This window comes from Macrotis lagotis, chromosome 8 (assembly GCF_037893015.1).
Source record: "Macrotis lagotis isolate mMagLag1 chromosome 8, bilby.v1.9.chrom.fasta, whole genome shotgun sequence".
NCBI classification, from domain to species: Eukaryota; Metazoa; Chordata; class Mammalia; order Peramelemorphia; family Peramelidae; genus Macrotis; species Macrotis lagotis.
In genome coordinates, this window is record NC_133665.1 from 52,018,098 (window position 1) to 52,037,046 (window position 18,949).

Below are 18,949 nucleotides of genomic sequence, written 5' to 3' on the forward strand. Positions count from 1 at the left end.
AATTTCATATACAAATCTCTATTTAGTAATTTGTATTATTGAAATCTTTTAGTTTGTTGCATGATTTAAAAAAAGAAAATGGGAGAAAGGGAAATTCCAGGAATTTTTCTAGGAAATGAAATTCCTGGTTCCCTATAACCAAGTAACTGGTAACGAGACTGGGGTTTATGGAGAGCCCAGGGCAGGGTGAAAGATTCCAATGTTATAAGACTGCCTGCCTACCTACTTGTGCTGCACATACTAACTAGCCCTGAGTGTGTCCTGATCTCCAGCAACTTCTTCCCTAGTTCCCAAGAGGATTCTCCCAGCTGGTACCTCCTAAGGTTTTTGGACACAGTTCTCTTTCTGGAAGCAAAAGGTAGAGAGGAAGTTTTAGGGAGGGATTGGATTCATGATCTTTGAGTTTCCTTTGGACTCAAAATCTATGATCCTATGGAATTTAGGACAGCTCCTTGAACCATGACATTCATATGAAGGGATAGTTCCTTTATCAGTCATACCCCTCTGGTCAGGATGCTTCCTAAGGATGCTTCATAGGATGGAGAAGACAGCTTGAGTGAAAACTGGAAGGGACCTTAGATATCACCTATACCTACTACTCCTCATTTTACAAAGGGGGGAAACTGAGATTTGGGGAATTTAAGTAATCTGCTCAAAGTCAAACAAGTAGTTACTGAGAGATTCAAATGACATATCCAGGTCGCTATTTCAATCAGAGCCATTCCACAATACTTGTTTGTTCTTCATTCTCCAAGAACACCATAGCATCAGGGAGGTGAGCCTATGGCACCTGAATTGGATTGAGTGAGAGATTGCTGTGCAAAGTCACCAGACTCCCTTTCTTCTCTGGAGCCCTCTAGGTCCAGTAGCCAGATATAAATCAGGACGGCTGGAGATTGCCCTGGATGAAAGACAATCAGGGTCAAGAGACTCACTAGCAATTCCACACATTAGTTATTCCACGACACTACTCTGCTTTCCAAAAGTAGGGGGAGGAGTGACACAGAAGGCTACTGGTAAATGGGAGGCGCCCAGCTCTGATTGCAGAGGAGAAATGGTCCAAACACAGAGCCTATCAGAGTCTGATAGAATCGGGGAATCCTGAGAGGGAAAACAGCTCTCCCTGCAGGGGAGTGCACAACTTCACCACCGCCTGGATAGGTGACTCAGCTGAGTCCCTGGTACTCTAAACCGGGCACTGCATCCTAAACCGGGCACTGTGCCAACCAATGAACGATACCCACTGGGAGACTTAGTCTGGGCGTGCCCTCCCAGGGAAGCCTATAAAACAACTGTGGGGCTCGGGGCTGCACATTTCTGGTCCCGAAAAGAACCAAGAAAGACGTCAACATGGTGCTCTCCCCAGCCGACAAGACTAATGTGAAGGCCATCTGGGGCAAGGTGGGGGACAACGCGGCTGCCTACTCTGCTGAAGCCCTGGAAAGGTAAGGGCCCCTGCTCAACCTCCACTCCCTGTACCCCATTCCCAGGCTCGTAGACCCACGTCTGCTCCTTCAGAATCCAGAATCCAGAACCCAGAGCGAAATTCCCAAACCGGGATCTTCTGAGATCAGGATCTCTCCTTTCTTTGGCACCCACTGGCTATTCTCTCCCACCCCACCCCACCCGCATCCTGGATCTGGTCCCACAGTGTCCAGTGGACAGTGCTCGGGGTGATGCCCCAAAGAAGCCCCCTTTCCCTCCCACAGGACCTTCAGCTCCTTCCCCACCACCAAGACCTACTTCCCCCACTTCGACCTGAGCCACGGCTCCGGCGATATCCAGGGCCACGGCAAGAAAATAGGCGAAGCCCTGACCCTGGCTGTGGACCACCTGGATGATCTGCCCGGGTGCCTGTCCAAGCTGAGCGACCTGCACGCGCACAAGCTGAAGGTGGATCCCGTCAACTTCAAGGTGAGCCGACCTCAAGGGGAAACTGAGGGCTCCGGGGCTGGCGACTGGGGATGGGCGGGCCGTGCAGGACTGCAGCGCATCGAGGCCAGGGTCCTTCGACGTGGCCGGCTCTGGGGTAGAGCGGGCTGGAGTGGGTCAGGCTGGGCGCGGGGGGCGGGGAGACCGGGCAGGTGAGAGGATGGAGCCGGCCCGGCCAGAGCGCAGAGGGACCCAACTGCCCCTTCTCCCCAGTTCCTGTGCCACTGCCTGCTCGTCACTATGGCCTGTCACCTCTGCAAGGATTTCACTCCCGAGGTCCACGCCTCCATGGACAAGTTCTTGGCCAGTGTGGCCACCGTGCTGACCGCCAAGTACCGTTAAGTCTGGGTCGGAAGCCAGGGATTTCCCCCGACTGCGCCCCCGCGGCCGCACTCACCCTCACTGTCCCCAGTCCCTCCCACCCCGCACGTGCACATAGAAGGCTTCCAATAAAGTCTAAATCTGCCACAACTTGACTGTGTGTGTCTTTGTCCTGTGTCTGGGGCCGGTGACTGGGGGAGGTAGGGAGGGGACCTCAAAATGGGGACCGGACCGTCCTGCTCCTGCTCCTTCACAACCCTGAAAGAGTGGGACACCGACCCAGATCAGCACCCAGGGCACCTGGAGAGTCCCAGAAGCATCCTCCCCCACCACTCCAACGCCATTTTCTATGTGCAGTTGTGTTATAAACATTGACTGTAATCTCGGGGTGACAGGGCTGGGTTCTCTACTTGGGGAGACAGATATAATAAACCTTGGTCTGGACCTGGGAGATGGTCCTGAACTGAGAAAGTGCTGTGTAATTACCTTAGTCTAGTTGACGCCTTAATTTACATATGCTTGCAGAGAGTTTTGTTGTCTGAGTTATATTGTTGGATGAGATTGGAAGGAGATGATGAACGGAAAGGTGGCATCTCTCTTCAGACAGAAAGTGAGAGAGGTCAGCCAAGCACAACCATGGTGTCAGATCATTGTGGGAGTTGTGGAGCAAGAAGAATAAGCTTGCCTTGGTACTGCCAGGGCTCTCCTTCGGAACTCCAAGATGTTTCATAAGGAAACCTCATGGGACATTTTAGGAAGGGACATTTTGAGGGCCAACTATGTGCCTTAGGCCTAGAGACAGTCTCTTGCCTAGATCTCTGCTTGCCTCTCCTCCAAAAAGAGAACTCAGGACTCCCCTTCTTTCCTCCTCTTTTGTTTCTTGGGCTCTGTGGCTGTTTGCACTTTTTGACTGAATGTGGAAGGGCATGTAGGAAACTGGGGAATGGTTTGGAGCCAAGGTCTTGATATGAACTGAATAGTCAGGTTTCTTTGTTGATATTGGGTCTGGGACTGAGAATGGGTTTCTACCTCTACTCATTTCATTTTCCATCCCCTACCTCCCAGAGTTCTCATCCCATCACTTGCAATATGTCACTTCCCTGTTCTAAGTCTCATTTGTCTTCTTTATCATGAGTGGTTTAGACTGGGTAATCTTTAAGTCCATTCCTATGCTCTCCAGATCCTTTTCATCTCTAACATTCTATTTTCTAGATTTCCAATATTCTATATTCTGAGGTCCCTAACAACCCTAATAGTAAGTGGTTTAAATTCTGAGCACACTTTCAACTGACAGTCTAGGATCCAGAATAACAACTGAGTCTAGAATAACATTATATCGATGTGAATATTCCTGTCTTGTACAGTAACAGCAAATACAAGAATGCCATGGAGATGTGGATGTGGAAGCAAAAGATTTGCGTACCAGACTCGACTCCTGGACTTAAATTGAATCTTACTGTCCTCTTTGAGTCTCAGATGCCTCACCCAGAAAATGGGGGAAATGATCTCTGCTCTAACTCCCTTCCAAAGTGCTTAACTCAATCAAATGGGAGCTTTTACAAGGAGTACATTGTAAGATTCAAACTCATATTAATTTGTGTCAATTTAAATTTTGTTGTTGCAATCTTTATTCATGAAACCTGCATTCTAATAGAGGACAGACACAACAAAGACATATATGTGTGGATATAGAAGTAGAATGTATACACCTAATCCTACATATAATGAAATTTAGTTGTTTTAGAAATGTCTGACCCTTTGTGTCTCTATTTGAAATTAATTTGGAAGAGATACTAGAGTGCTCGATTTGCCATTTCCTTCTCCAGCTCATTTTACAATGAGAAAACTGAGGTAAACAGGGCTTAAGTGACTTGTCCAGAATCACAGAGCTAGTGTATGCCTGACTCCAGATTTGAACTCAGGAAGATGAATCTTTCTGATTCCAGACCCTCAGCTCTATCCACTGTGCCAGCCAGTTGCCCTAATGTTTACAAACTCCTTTTCTTCAAGACAATTCTGTAATTGGACAAATGGTCTGGAAGCTTGGGTTCAAGGATGAAATGAAATTAGACAATCCTTGTCCATATAACAATAAACAAAAGAAGGTTGACAGCCAGAGAAGGGGAAAAGACATTTTAAAAAGGGAAAGAATGTTCATAGAGGGTACAGCTAATCAGAGCTTCTGGGTTGTTGATCATCTCCTTTTTTATATAAGTATCCAAAGTATCAAAAGGCAAGTGAGTGATGCAGTAGTTAGATTACAGGGCCTGGAATCAGGAAGACGAGCCTTTTGAATTCAAATGTGTATTGAGACACTTTCTAGCTGTGTGATCCTGGGTAACTCACTTAATTCTGTATGCCTCAGTTTCCTCATCTGTAAAATGAGTTGGAGAAGGAAATGGCAAACCATTCTAGTACCTTTACCAAGAAAACCCCAAATGGGTTCACAAAGAGTCAACAGGACTGAAAACGACTGAAGAAGAATTATGTATTAGGCACTATGGTCCACTACGGAGATACAAATGCAATGAATGAAGCAATCTTTATTCCTGAAACCTACATTCTAATGGAGGACACAATAAAGACATATATGCATGGATATAGAAGTAGAATGCATCCATCTAATCCCACATATAAATATAAAGAGAATAAAGGCAAAGGAGCTAGTACAAGATAGTTCACAAGGAAGGGGAATCAGAAACAATGTTATGGAGAAATTGGTGACTGAGTTTTTCTTAAAAGAAGAGAGGGATTCTATGAGGCAGAGATGAAGAGGGAGGGGCATTTCCAGCATGAGGGACAGTCAATGGAAAGGACAGGGGCAGGAGACCAAGTGGCAAGTTGTGGCCCCTCTGACTGCAGGGAAGAGTCATGAACTCCAAAACCAGGCCGATATCTCCAAATTTCTCACCTGACTCTGAACTCCTTTGGATTTCTATGAGCTGCTTTTTCATTTCCTCTTTCTTGAGTCCCTTTCTCTTTGCCTCCATTACTGTTATTTTTCGGTGTTGTCTTTCCCTCATTAGATCAAAAGTTCCCTGAGGGTAGAGATCATTGATCTTTTTCATATTTGTGTCTCCAACTCCTAGTCAATTTGTCTGAGTCAGGAATCTCGGGTGGGGGGGGTAATTTCCATTTTATGACCTTTAATATTTACAGAGCACATTAAATAGGAATACCAAATAGATTAAGCCTTCAGAAAGCATTACTTACCATTTCCCAGACTTTGCAGTAGACACTGAGAATCAATATATTATAAAAGAGAGATGGTACCTGCTCTCCAGGAACTTACTTACATTTAACCAGGAATAGTTTATGTGAGAATAGAATTAGAAATAGAAATAGAAAAGGAAAATGAGTAAACCTTCCCATAGGAGGTATCACATGAACTGGCTATCCCATAGCCCACCACAAATTTCTTACACCTGCTTCCCTCATCTTCTCAGCTGAGAATCTCACCTGATAAATATGCCTTAGAATCTGACTCTTCTTTCACTCATTTCATCTCAAAATCCCTTGTTATCATTCCTGACCTTACCTCCTTTTCTCCAATCTCTCTTTTTTTTTTTTGCAAGGCAATGGGGTTAAGTGGCTTGCCCAAGGCCACACAGGTAGGTAATTATTAAGTGTTTGAGGCCAGATTTGAACTCAGATACTACTGACTCCAAGGCCAGTGCTCTATCCACTGTGCCATCCAGCCGCCCCCTTTTCTCCAATCTCTTAAAATGATATGGCTCTTCTGAATATGGTCTAACTAACTACATTGACCTTAATTCAATCCCATCTTTTCCTTCTCAACAGAATGCCACAGTTGTTATCTCTATTCTTCTAATTATCAATCTCTAAATATTTACGAATTTTCTTGTTGTCATGACAAAGTTGAAGACCATCTTTAAAAAGAACTCAGTAGATAAGTATAATTCATTAAATTATCATCCTGTTTCTTTCCTTCTTCCCCCAAACTTCTAGGGAAAAAATGATTTTTATTGTATCTAACTCCTTTCTTCACTCTTATGTCTCAAATCTTTACATTTCAGATTCTGACTTCATAATTCAATTCAATCAGTTATCAATGATCTCTTACTTGCTGGATCAAATGGCATTTTTGCCATCCTGCTGTGTAGCATTTAAAACTGTCGCCCATACAGTCCTTCCAGATATTCTGCCTGGTTCTCCTCCTGTCTATTTGAACAGTCTTCCTCAGGCTTCTTGGTTACTTCCTCAACAAAAACCTAAATCCTAAACCAAATCTCTGTCTCATGATTTCTTCTCTTCTCCTTCCACAGGTTCCCACTCAGTGTCCCCTGGAGTTCCATGGATTTAATTATACTCTCTGTGCAGATGCCTTACAGATCTACAGAACCAATCCTAGTCTCTTTTCTGACCTCTATTTTCAAATCCGTTATAATTTTTGGAAAATTTAAACTGAATATCCCATAGATTTCTCAAAGTCAACATGTCCAAAGCAAAACTCATCATCTTCCTCTTCCACAAAATCATCCTTGTCTAAACTTCTATATCTCAGTTAGGGATAACAATGCCATCTTTCCAGTCTGCCAGTACACAGACACAGTACACATTATCCTCAAATCCTCACTCAGTTGCCAAATGTTGGCATTTAAACCTCCACAGCATCTCTCATGTCCATGCCCTTATCTCTCCCATCACTGTCATCACAGTACCTCAGCTCATCATCACCTCTCCTACTGACTATTGCAATGATCTCCTAATTGGTTTTCTCTTTCAAGTCTCTCCCTATTCCAATATATTCTCCATAAAGTTGTAAAAGAGATTTTCCTTAAACTCAAGTCTGGCTGTATCCCTACCTCATTGAATAAACTCCAGTGGTTTCCCTATTGCCTCTAGGGTTGTCAAAGAGAATAAAGTATTCCTAAAGGGAACAGGGCTGAAGACTCAATGGGGGCGGGGAAGAGAGCAGATAACCCTTGTCAGGATTTTGGAGAGTAGAGGAGTGTTACCCAAAGGTAAGAGGGAAGAACAAGGTCAACTGTGTAATTAGAGCTTCAAAACATATTTGAGACTCAAGCCAAAGGACAGAGAACTGGTGGTTCAGAGGAAGAAGATGCTAGTCTTCTAGAAAATGTTATAGCAATGCTCCAGAAGTAACCAGATGAGAGATTGACTAGGAAGAATCAGAGGGTAAAGGGAAGAGTAAAGTGTAGTTGATTCCTTGCTCTGGGGTCTGAGGCAGTTCTTTATTAAACTGCTAAGAACAACAGTGAGGACTGTTGCCTTCCAGAGCCTTGATCAAAGACATAATACGGAATCTCTCATGATTTACTGAAATGGATGATAATTCTCCCTTTATGGTGCTTCAGGCAGACACAATTGACATAGAGAGGAACCTCAAATATTTTGCCAGTCATATATTTAAAACCTGAAGAGAGAAATTAAAGTGCCTAGGGGTGAAGATTATGCTTTTTTCTCACTGTTGGTCATTGGAGGCAAAGTATACAGAAGGGAAAAATTAATGGGAAATAAGTATCTGGCTAAGATGAGGATGTCTAAAAACATGATTGAACTTAGCACCATTGCTTAAAATATAGCGATGACAAATTTTTGGCCAGTGGTAAAAGGTTAATACAAGTGTGTGTGTGTGTGTGTGTATGTAAAACATGTAATTCAGTGAACTGAATTTAAATGAGGGATGCTGTGTAAAGAAAAATTCACTTTCTCCTCCAGAACCATCTGGATCCAGTGGCAAAATATGGATCAGGATAACTGGAAATGGTCCTGAATACAGTGGAAGATCTTGATCTTTTAAAGCTAGGACTTTCCCAGGTCACAGTTTGACTGAGGCAGTGTCCATTCAATTATTAAAGTTAAATAAAAGGGAGATGAGGAAAAGAGACCAAGGACATCTTCAAAAAAAGAGATATTTTATTTTATTTTTTATTTTTTGCCAGAATAGTAAGAACCTCAGGATTTAGTGCAGAACAAGACCAAGATCAAGATCAAGTCCTCTAAAAGTACAGTTAGGAGAGCTGAAGTTCAAACTGAGCTAATATTAGGGAGAGAATCTCAGAACAAAGGACTTTTTAGATATTTTAGTAGGAAATGGAGGATCACAGTGCAGAGAAGACCTTTACATGGAGAAGAAACTCCAATAACTGATGATGCAGAGTAAGACAGAATTGTTCAATTCTGATTTTGCTTCTGTTTATTCAGCCAAGGAGAATGCTGTTTGCCCAGGAAATGATATAATAAAAATGATAAATAGGGTCTTGCCACAAAAGATAAGTAAAACTATGGTCTGAGAATACCTCGGAGTCCTCGATGAATTTGTCATCTGGCTGACATGAACTTCATCCTCAGGTATTGAAAGAACTGGCAGAGGCAATTGTTGAATTCCTGTAAGTGATACTTCAAAGATCATAAAGTCCAGTTAAGATGATGACACTAAAGACCCTACAGGAGTTCAATCTGCACCAAATGCTGCAACACACATCTAAAGATGCACCAGAAGAACAATAATAAGGAATAAAAAAAAGAGAGATATTGAAAGAACGAATGTCCTAAAACAGAAGATATGGAAAAACCTTACCAATGAATTATACACTGAAAACTTTAGGAAATGCAATGTAGGAAAAAAATAGAATATAGTAAACAGAACTCACTCTAGGAGACAACAAGAAAAAATTAAAATTAAACAGAAATTCTGAAAAAATAATAAAATTAATAAATAGAAATAACAAAATAAAGTTAAAGCAAAAAATCGCTAACAATCTCAAATACAACTGACCTGACCATCTCACATCTATTACATTAGTCAATATCTGGGCAAACAACAACTGCTCATGGATAGGTCGAGCTAATATAATAAAAATGACAATTCTACCAAAACTAAACTACCTAGTTTAGTGCCCTACCAATCAAAATTCCAAAAAATTACTTTAATGAGTTAGAAAAAGTTGCAAGTAAATTCATATGGAGAAATAAAAAGTCAATAATTTCCAGAGATTCAATAAAAAAAGTACAAAAGAAGGTGGCTTAGCCCTACCAGATCTAAAATTATATTATAAAGTATCAATCATCAAAACTGTCTGGTATTGGCTAAGAAATAGAGTGGTGGACCAGTGGAATAGACTAGGTGCAATAGTAGGAAACAATTATAGTAATCTGCTGTTTGATAAATCCAAAGTGTCCAGCTATTGGGATAAAAACTCTCTCTTCAGTAAAATTTGCTGGGAAAATTGGAAGTTAGTATGGAAGAAACTTGGATTAGATCAACACCTCACATCCTATATCAAGACAAGATCCAAATGGTTACAGGATTTACACATAAAAAACAATATTATAAGCAAACTAGAAGATCAAGGAATAGTTTACCTGTCAGATCTATGGAAAGGAAGCAGTTTATGACTATGGAAGAGAGGCAGAATATCACTAAAAATAAACTAGAAGATTTTGATTACATTAAATTAAAAAGACAAAACCACTGTAACCAAGATCAAAAGAAATGTAGTAAACTGGGAAATAATCTTTACAACTAATGTTTCTGACAAAGGACTCATTTCTAAAATATATAGAGAACTGAGTCAAATTTTAAAAAAGCCATTCCCCAAATGACAAATAGTCAAAGGACATACAAAGGCAATTTACAGATGAGGAGATCAAAGTAATCCATAGTCATATGAAAATTGCTGTAAATCATTACTTATTAGAGAAATACAAATTAAAGCTTCTTTGAGGTACCACTTCACACCTCTCAGACTGGCCAATATGACCAGAAAGGATAATGATCATTGTTGGAAGGGTTGTGGGAAATCTGGGACACTATTACATTTTTGATGGAGCTGTGAACTCAGAGATTATGAAAAAGGGTAAAAACATCACTTGTACAAAAATATTCATAGCAGCCCTGTTTGTGGTGGCAAAGAATTGGAAATTATGTAAATGTCCTTCAGTTGGGGAATGGCTTAGCAAACTGTGGTATATGTATGTCATGGAACACTATTGTTCTATTAGAAACCAGGAGGGGTGGGAATTTAGGGAAGCCTGGAGGGATTTGCATGAACTGATGCTGAGTGAGATGAGCAGAACCAGAAAAACACTGTACACCCTAACAGCAACATGGGGGCTATGATCAACCTTGATGGACTTGCTCATTCAGTGCAACAGTCAGGGACAATTTGGGACTGTCTGTGATGGAGAATACCATCTGTATCCAGAGAAAGAATTGTGGAGTTTGAACAAAAACCAAGGACTATTACCTTAAATTTAGAAAAAAAAAACCCTGTTATCTTATTGTTTGATCTTGCTATCTCTTAGACTCTATGTTTCTTCCTTAAGGATATGATTTCTCTCTCATCACATGCAATTTGGATCAATGTATACTATGAAAACAATGTAAAGACTGGCAAATTGCCTTCTGTGGGGGTGGGGGGAGGGAAGTAAGATTAGGGGGAAAAATTGTAAATCCTAAAATCTTTTTTAAAAAAACAAAAAATTTAGTTAATATGAAAAAAGAAAAATGATAAATGTTGGAAAGAATTGGGGAAAATTGGGACACTAATGGTATTGGTGGAGTTTTGAATTGATCCAGTAAGTCTCAAGAGCAATTTAGAACCATGCCAAAGGGCAATGAATCAAACTGTCTCAAGCAAAATCAAAGCAAAAAAAAAAAAAAACCCAAAATGTCCCAGCAATACCACTACCAGATCTGTATCCTACAGAGATTATAAAAGAGGGAAAGGGACTTATATGTATATAAATATTTATGGCTACTCTTTTTGTGGTGGCAAAAAACATGGAAGTTGAGGGGATGCCCATAGATTGGGGATTAGCTGAATAAGTTGTGCTTTTTGAATGTAATGGAATGCTATTGTAAAAGATTTACATGAACTGATGCACAGTGAAATGAGCAGAACCAGAACAGTGTAGACAGTAACATCAACATTGTACAATGATCAGCTGTGAATGGCTTGGCTCTTCTCAGCAGTGCAAATGATCCAAAACAATTCCTATGGACTCAAGTTGGAAAATGCTTATACTCATTCAGAGAAAGAATTGATGTAGTCTGAATGCAGATCCAAACATGTGGTTTTCACTTTTTTTTAACTGATTTTTTTTACCTTTTGGTTTGTTTTTTTTCTTTCACAATATGACTGATGTGGAAGTGATGTGTATGACTTTTATTGGATTGTCATTTTAAGATGGGGTGGGGAAAAAAGAAGGGAGAAAAATTTGGAGCTCAGAAAAATTTTTAAATGAATGTTAAAAATTATCTTTACATGTAATTGAAAAAATAAAGTATATTTAAACAAAATTAAAAAAGGAACAGGGTTACAAAAATTGATCTGGAAAATAGAACAAGGAGAGAAAGTTTTTTTTTAAATTAAAGATTATATTTATTTTGAGTTTTACAATTTTCCCCCTAATCTTAGTTCCCTCTCCCCACCCCCACAGAAGGCAATTTGTCAGTCTTTACATTGTTTCCATGCTATACATCGATCCAAATTGAGTGTGATGAGAGAGAAATCATATCCTTAAGGAAGAAACATAAAGTCTAAGAGATAGCAAGATCAAACAATAAGATATCAGTTTTTTTTTTTCTAAATTTAAGGTAATAGTCCTTGGTCTTTGTTCAAACTCCACAGTTGTTTCTCTGGATACAGATGGTATTCTCCATGGCAGACAGCCCCAAATTGTCCCTGATTGTTGCACTGATGGATTGAGCAAGTCCATCAAGGTTGACCATAGCCTCCATGTTGCTGTTAGGGTGTACAGTGTTTTTCTGGTTCTTCTCATCTCACTCAGCATCAATTCATGCAAATCCTTGCAAGTTTCCCTGAATTCCCATCCCTCCTGGTTTCTAATAGAACAGTACTGTTCCATGACATACATATACCACATTCCCCAACTGAAGGACATTTCCTTGATTTCCAATTCTTTGCCACCATAAACAGGGCTGCTATGAGTATTTTTGTACAAGTGATGTTTTTACCCTTTTTCATCATCTCTTCAGGGTATAGACCCAGTAGTGGTATTGCTGGATCAAAGAGTATGCACATTTTTGTTGCCCTTTGGTCGTAGTTCCAAATTTCTCTCCAGAAAGGTTGGATGAGTTCACAGCTCCACCAACGGTGTAATAGTGTCCCAGATTTCCCACAACCCTTCCAACAATGATCATTAAGGGAGAGAAAATTTAAGAATCATAGGCTAGAGCGGGGAGGGAGGAAGTGAAGGAGGGGAGGGAGCCGGGGCGTCGGGCCAACCCACCGGGGCGGGGGCCCAGCCTTGTTCTCCCTCATCCCGTGGCTCAGGGCGCGACGGGGAGACCCAGATGAAAGAAACGATTATGAACCAGGAGAAACTTGCCAAGCTGCAGGCGCAAGTGCGCATCGGTGGGAAAGGAACTGCTCGGAGAAAGAAGAAGGTGGTTCATAGAACAGCTACAGCAGATGATAAGAAACTTCACTTTTCCTTAAAGAAACTAGGAGTAAACAATATCTCTGGTATTGAAGAGGTGAATATGTTAACCAACCAGGGAACAGTGATCCACTTTAACAACCCTAAAGTTCAGGCGTCATTGGCAGCAAACACTTTCACTATTACAGGCCATGCTGAGACAACATTCAAGGATCAATTAATTCTAAGACTCTGTAAAATGTTTGCAAAAAATAGAGGGTAATGGGATTCTTTCAAATTCCTGTGAAATGTAAAGAAGATTTTCTGGCTTTTTCTTCCAGACCTAGGTCAGCTAAATCTCCACTCTCCAAATTTTGGGAATACTATAAAGGATTTGGAATATCTGTTTTCCAATGCCTTATGCTCAAACCCCTCAGTTCTTGGAGTTTTAGTAATTAGTATCCCAGTTCCATTTCAGTCTTAAACCTCAATTAGTTTTTCTTTTTGGAAAAGGTGTAGGGTTAAGTGACTTGCCCAAGGTCACACAGCTAGGTAATTATTAAGTGTCTGAGGCTGACTTTGAACTCAGGTCCTCCTGACTCTAGGGCCTGTGCTCTATCCACTGCCACCTAGCTGCCCCACCTCAATTAGCTTTTTTTTTCTAAAACATCCATTTTATTTATACAGAGCCAGGTCCACTTTAGGGGGATATGGGTCTTTTGTCAAATCAGAGTCATTGATGAATGTGTTGGCTTTTACCAAATATCTTGGTCAGCATACAGTTGATTAGGGAGACTAATAGTGTTAATCCCTTTCAGCTAGAGCAACAAGATGTGTATCAATCTCTGATTCTGTCAGAATCCTGAATTTAGGGTTTTCAACTGTAACTATGGCGACTTCTAATTCTGAAGGCTTGAAATCAATGGATAGAACAGTAGACAGGCATGTTATTGCTGTCTCTACTGTCTGTTCAAATGTCCAGTCAAATTTTTTCTTCACTTTCTTTTCAAGAAAACTGGTTGACTCAATTTGTTTGACTCCAGCTGCAGTGGCCTTAAATCCACAGTAGTAGCCTGCAGGGTCGAATTTGTATACTTGAGGGCCTTGTTCTTCATCAATACCGGTCAATATCATACAACAGCCAAGGGGTCTCATTTCAGCATTCTGTGTGTAGACCTGAGAAGTATCTGCAATCCTTTTACACAACATATCTACAGGAATCTCATAGCCATATTTGTATTTCCGATTTGCAGCCTCATAGCAAGCTCTTTGCACCTGGGACCTGCTATCAGCTGTCATTCCTGTCATCACACAGCCAATGTTCTCAGTTATTCTGAATAAGTGAGTCACTGTGCTTGAATCCAATAATTTGTCCGCTACTTTCTTTTGTGTAACAATTACTGCACAGTCTTTTCCTCGGACAGCTACTGATGTAAGGCCACCCTGGTTAATAGCTTTAAAAGCATATTCGACTTGGTACAGGCAACCCTCTGGGGAGAAAATAGTAATGTGCAGATCAAAGCCAGCACTGGAGCCGCGGGACATCTTGATGCACTTTCTCTACCTCAATTAGCTTTTACCAAAGGATACTGACTTCAAAGATTTAGTAAGAACAAAAGTCAAACAAGTTAAAGAATGAAGGCAAGAGATACCTAGATAAATAGTTTAAAGCACATGAATAGTTAGTTCTCAAAAGAAATAAGGCAAAGGGCAGCTAGGTGGCACAGTGGATACAGCACCAGCCCTGGAGTCAGGAGTACCTGAGTTCAAATCCAGCCTCAGACACTTTCTAATTACCTAGCTGTGTGGCTTTGGGCAAGTCACTTAACCCCATTTCCTTGCAAAAACCTAAAAAAAAAAAAAAGAAGCAAGGCAAGGTATAAATAACTATGAATATGTGAAAATTGTTCCAAATCACTAATAAGAGAAATTTTTTTCTTTAGTTTTTTCAAGACAATGGGGATAAGTGGCTTGCCCAATGCCACACAGCTAGGTAATTATTAAGTGTCTGAGGTCGGATTTGAACTCAGGTACTCCTGACTCCAGGGCCCTTGCTCTAACCTCTGCACCACCTAGCTGCCCCAATCACAGCTATTTTAAAGTAGATTGTTACAGATAGAAAAAAGAAAATTTATAATTGTTGTAAGGGCTATAGACATTTATCCAAATTAAATACTATTTACTGGAATTCTGAAGTAGCCCAACTATTCTGGAAAGTAATTTGGAACTATACCTCAAAAGTCACTAAAATGTACATAACTTACAGTCATTTATTAAATTCATTAAAAAAATTTTGAGTTTCAAATTATCTCCCCTCTTCTAGTCCTTCTCCTTTGAAAAGACAAGTGATATATCAAATATACACGTAATGTCAAGCAAGACATTTTTATATTGTTAAAAAAAGGTAAGAAAAAAGTGAAAAAAGTATGTCTCAATCTGCACTCAGAATTCATCAGTTCTCTCTCTGTAAGTGGATAGCATTTTCATCATGGGTCCTCTGAATTGACTGAAATTGTATTTCATAGTGATCATCATTACAATATTGCTGTAACTGTGTACAATGTTCTTCTGATACTATTTATTTCACTTTACATCAATTCATATATTTTCCTAAGTTCTTCCAAAACCATCTTGCTTGTCATTTCTTATAGCCCAATAGTATTCCCTCAAAATCAGTCATTTATCCAGTCATTCTCCAATTGATGAGCATTCCCTCAATTTCCAATTGGTTGATATTCCAGTAAGATCAAAGAAAGAGGAGTAATAATAATCTCTAGATCACAAAGCTGTGATTGTGCGTTTGTGTATTTGTGTGTGTGTGTGTGTGTGTGTATGTGTGTGTGTGTGTATGGAAAAGAGGTGGCCTGAGTTCCATTCCTTTCTCAGACATAATAGATGTGCAACCCTGGATCTCAATTACTTCATCTGCAAAGTGAAAGTGGATTCAATGACCTCTGAGGTCCCTTTCAGCTCTGAATCTGTGATTTGATGAACCTTTGGACAGCATCTTGTACCACAGCCTTCATACTCAGCAAAGCTATTTCAGGAAGGATAGGATTGGAAAGGGGAAAGCTCCCTAGCAGAAGCTTGTAGTACCCAGGTAGTTCCCATCTGATCAGAATACTCCTAGGGAAGTCCAGGGGTTAGGAACTTCCAATCTAACTTCTGCAATGACAGTGGATAGTGAGTGAACCAGACAGTGCAACTTGGTTGTCCATAGTCCACTTCTATATTGTATTTGAGCCTCATAACATTCCTAAGGGGCAATTTGTTCAAGTGGCAAAATGACAGGGGCAGAGAAGGAACTTATCCAAGTTTCCTGAAGCTTAGGACAGAAGGGCTGCCCAGGATATGTCTTCCTTTGGCTACCAGGCTGCTGGGATGAGCAGATAGACACTCGAGTATGAATGTGGGTCATAAATCAAACAGTCCTCTTCAATTGCAGTTTTTCCCTTTCCTACCTCAGTCTTTCAGTCTGTAGCATCTGGGTTTCCAACTGTCAGACCTGTCTTTCTCATCTGCCAAGGGGGCTGCACAACATAAAATGGGGATGACAACCTGAATGAAAGCTAAAAGGGACCTTGAATGTCACCTCTACCAATTGCTCCTCCTCATTTTACAGATGGGGAAACTGAGATCCAGGGAGGTTAAGTGATTTTTCTCATACAAGTACAAATTGAGAGATTCAGGTGATCCAGGTGAAATAAGGTCTCCTGTATTCAATCAATGTTCATTCCACAGTCCCCACCCCCTAATTTTCAAAAGTTAGGAGAGGAGTGAATGAAAAGTTGCTGGTGAATTCTAAGATGGCAATAACAGCACAACATTTATGTGGCAAACAATGTTAAACTCTTGGGTTTTTTTTTTTTATTGCCAGTATGGTGCTCACAATAGGTCTGAAAATTAGGTGTTCCTTTATCCCTATTTTACAAACAAGAAACTGGGGCAAATAGAGGTTAAGTGACTTGCCCATGTTCACACAGCCAATCTGAGACCTAATTTAAACTCAGGGGCGGTTAGGTGGGGTAGCAGATAGAGCACTGGCCCTGGAGTCAGGAGTACCTGAGTTCAAATCCCACCTCATAACTTAATCATTACCTAGCTGTGTGGCCTTGGGCAAGCCACTTATCACCATTGCCGTGCAAGAAAACAAAAACAAAAAACCCCTAATTTGAACTCAGGTTACCCTGACTCCAGGGCTAATGCTTGGAATTCATCCAGCTAGATTGCAGAACCAGAACCCTATCAGAAATTGGGGAATTCAGACAGCTAGGAGCACAGCACTCCCTGCATGGGAGTGCACAACCTCACCACTGCCTGGATAGGTGACTCAGCTGGGCCCCTGGCACCCTAAACCTGGCACTGTGCCAACCAATAAGCGCTACCGACTGGAAGAACTACTCAGAGCGTGCCCTCCCAGGGAACCCTATAAAACAACTGTGGGGCTCGGGGCTGCACATTTCTGGTCCCGAAAAGAACCAAGAAAGACGTCAACATGGTGCTCTCCCCAGCCGACAAGACTAATGTGAAGGCCATCTGGGGCAAGGTGGGGGGCAACGCGGCTGCCTACTCTGCTGAAGCCCTGGAAAGGTAAGGGCCCCTGCTCAACCTCCACTCCCTGTACCCCATTCCCAGGCTCGTAGACCCACGTCTGCTCCTTCAGAATCCAGAATCCAGAACCCAGAGCGAAATTCCCAAACCGGGATCTTCTGAGATCAGGATCTCTCCTTTCTTTGGCACCCACTGGCTATTCTCTCCCACCCCACCCCACCCCCATCCTGGATCTGGTCCCACAGCATCCATTGGACAGTGCTCGGGGTGATGCCCCAAAGAAGCCCCCTTTCCCTCCCACAGGACCTTCAGCTCCTTCCCCACCACCAAGACCTACTTCCCCCACTTCGACCTGAGCCACGGCTCCGGCGATATCCAGGGCCATGGCAAGAAAATAGGCGAAGCCCTGACCCTGGCTGTGGACCACCTGAATGATCTGCCCGGGTGCCTGTCCAAGCTGAGCGACCTGCACGCGCACAAGCTGAAGGTGGATCCCGTCAACTTCAAGGTGAGCCGACCTCAAGGGGAAACTGAGGGCTCCGGGGCTGGCGACTGGGGATGGGCGGGCCGTGCAGGACTGCAGCGCATCGAGGCCAGGGTCCTTCGACGTGGCCGGCTCTGGGGTAGAGCGGGCTGGAGTGGGTCAGGCTGGGCGCGGGGGGCGGGGAGACCGGGCAGGTGAGAGGATGGAGCCGGCCCGGCCAGAGCGCAGAGGGACCCAACTGCCCCTTCTCCCCAGTTCCTGTGCCACTGCCTGCTCGTCACTATGGCCTGTCACCTCTGCAAGGATTTCACTCCCGAGATCCACGCCTCCATGGACAAGTTCTTGGCCAATGTGTCCACCGTGCTGACCGCCAAGTACCGTTAAGTCTGGGTCGGAAGCCAGGGATTTCCCCCGACTGCGCCCCCGCGGCCGCACTCACCATCCGGGCCGCGGGGGCCCTCACTGTCCCCAGTCCCTCCCACCCCGCACGTGCACATAGAAGGCTTCCAATAAAGTCTAAATCTGCCACAACTTGACTGTGTGTGTCTTTGTCCTGTGTCCGGGGCCGGTGACTGGGGGAGGTAGGGAGGGGACCTCAAAATGGGGACCGGACCGTCCTGCTCCTGCTCCTTCACAACCCTGAAAGAGTGGGACACCGACCCAGATCAGCACCCAGGGCACCTGGAGAGTCCCAGAAGCATCCTCCCCCACCACTCCAACGCCATTTTCTATGTTCAGTTGTGTTATAAACATTGACTGTAATCTCGGGGTGACAGGGCTGGGTTCTCTACTTGGGGAGACAGATATAATAAACCTTGGTCTGGACCTGGGAGATGGTCCTGAACTGAGAAAGTGCTGTGTAATTACCTTAGTCTAGTTGACGCCTTAATTTACATATGCTTTGTTGCCTCAATATAGTGGAATGAGATTGGAAGGAGATGAGGAACTGAGAGGTGGCATTTCTCTTCAACTGCTCTTTCAGACAGGGAGTGAGAGAGACCAGCCTAGCACAACCTAGTGTCAGATCACTGTGGGAGTTGTGGAGGAAAAGGAGGATACTAGCCTTGGTACCCTGGGTTCTTACCAAGTACCTTGGGATAGTCTATACCAAAAGCTCTAGGGTGGAACATGGCAGGGGAAGTACATTTCAAAAAAGGGAGAACCCAGGTTAGGGTCAACTGCCTTGATCCTTGCCAACTTCTTGTCTGTTTCCCTTTCTATTCCCCCACCCCAAAAGAGGAATTATGACTGCTAAATCAATAACCTTTTCTCCATCCTTCACCTTCTCAA

The 18,949-nt window shown here is 42.5% G+C and overlaps 2 protein-coding genes and 1 pseudogene across 2 annotated transcripts; 2 read left to right on the top strand and 1 right to left on the bottom strand.

Annotated features, from left to right (window-relative positions):
• The first annotated feature begins 1,292 nt into the window (after nucleotides 1–1,292).
• On the top strand, nucleotides 1,293–2,403 carry LOC141495545 (hemoglobin subunit alpha-like). Its single transcript, XM_074197003.1, has 3 exons — nucleotides 1,293–1,445; nucleotides 1,710–1,914; nucleotides 2,146–2,403. The coding sequence occupies exons 1-3, from the start codon at nucleotides 1,351–1,353 to the stop codon at nucleotides 2,272–2,274; spliced, it is 429 nt and encodes a 142-aa protein (XP_074053104.1). The 5' UTR covers nucleotides 1,293–1,350; the 3' UTR covers nucleotides 2,275–2,403.
• A 9,236-nt stretch (nucleotides 2,404–11,639) lies between these two features.
• LOC141495546 (proteasome subunit alpha type-6 pseudogene) lies at nucleotides 11,640–14,478 on the bottom strand (annotated as a pseudogene).
• A 2,585-nt stretch (nucleotides 14,479–17,063) lies between these two features.
• Nucleotides 17,064–18,190, top strand: LOC141495547 (hemoglobin subunit alpha-like). The gene is made up of 3 exons (XM_074197004.1): nucleotides 17,064–17,214; nucleotides 17,479–17,683; nucleotides 17,915–18,190. Exons 1-3 carry the CDS (start codon nucleotides 17,120–17,122, stop codon nucleotides 18,041–18,043), a joined length of 429 nt encoding a protein of 142 aa, XP_074053105.1. The 5' UTR covers nucleotides 17,064–17,119; the 3' UTR covers nucleotides 18,044–18,190.
• The last annotated feature ends 759 nt before the right edge of the window (nucleotides 18,191–18,949 follow it).

Excerpts from the sequence above, each read along its gene's own strand:
- LOC141495547 (XM_074197004.1), top strand. The coding sequence starts at position 17,120 with ATGGTGCTCTCCCCAGCCGACAAGACTAATGTGAAGGCCATCTGGGGC. Across the intron at positions 17,215-17,478 it reads TCTGCTGAAGCCCTGGAAAG|GACCTTCAGCTCCTTCCCCA; the intron begins GTAAGGGCCCCT and ends TCCCTCCCACAG. Across the intron at positions 17,684-17,914 it reads TGGATCCCGTCAACTTCAAG|TTCCTGTGCCACTGCCTGCT; the intron begins GTGAGCCGACCT and ends CCTTCTCCCCAG.
- LOC141495545 (XM_074197003.1), top strand. The coding sequence starts at position 1,351 with ATGGTGCTCTCCCCAGCCGACAAGACTAATGTGAAGGCCATCTGGGGC. Across the intron at positions 1,446-1,709 it reads TCTGCTGAAGCCCTGGAAAG|GACCTTCAGCTCCTTCCCCA; the intron begins GTAAGGGCCCCT and ends TCCCTCCCACAG. Across the intron at positions 1,915-2,145 it reads TGGATCCCGTCAACTTCAAG|TTCCTGTGCCACTGCCTGCT; the intron begins GTGAGCCGACCT and ends CCTTCTCCCCAG.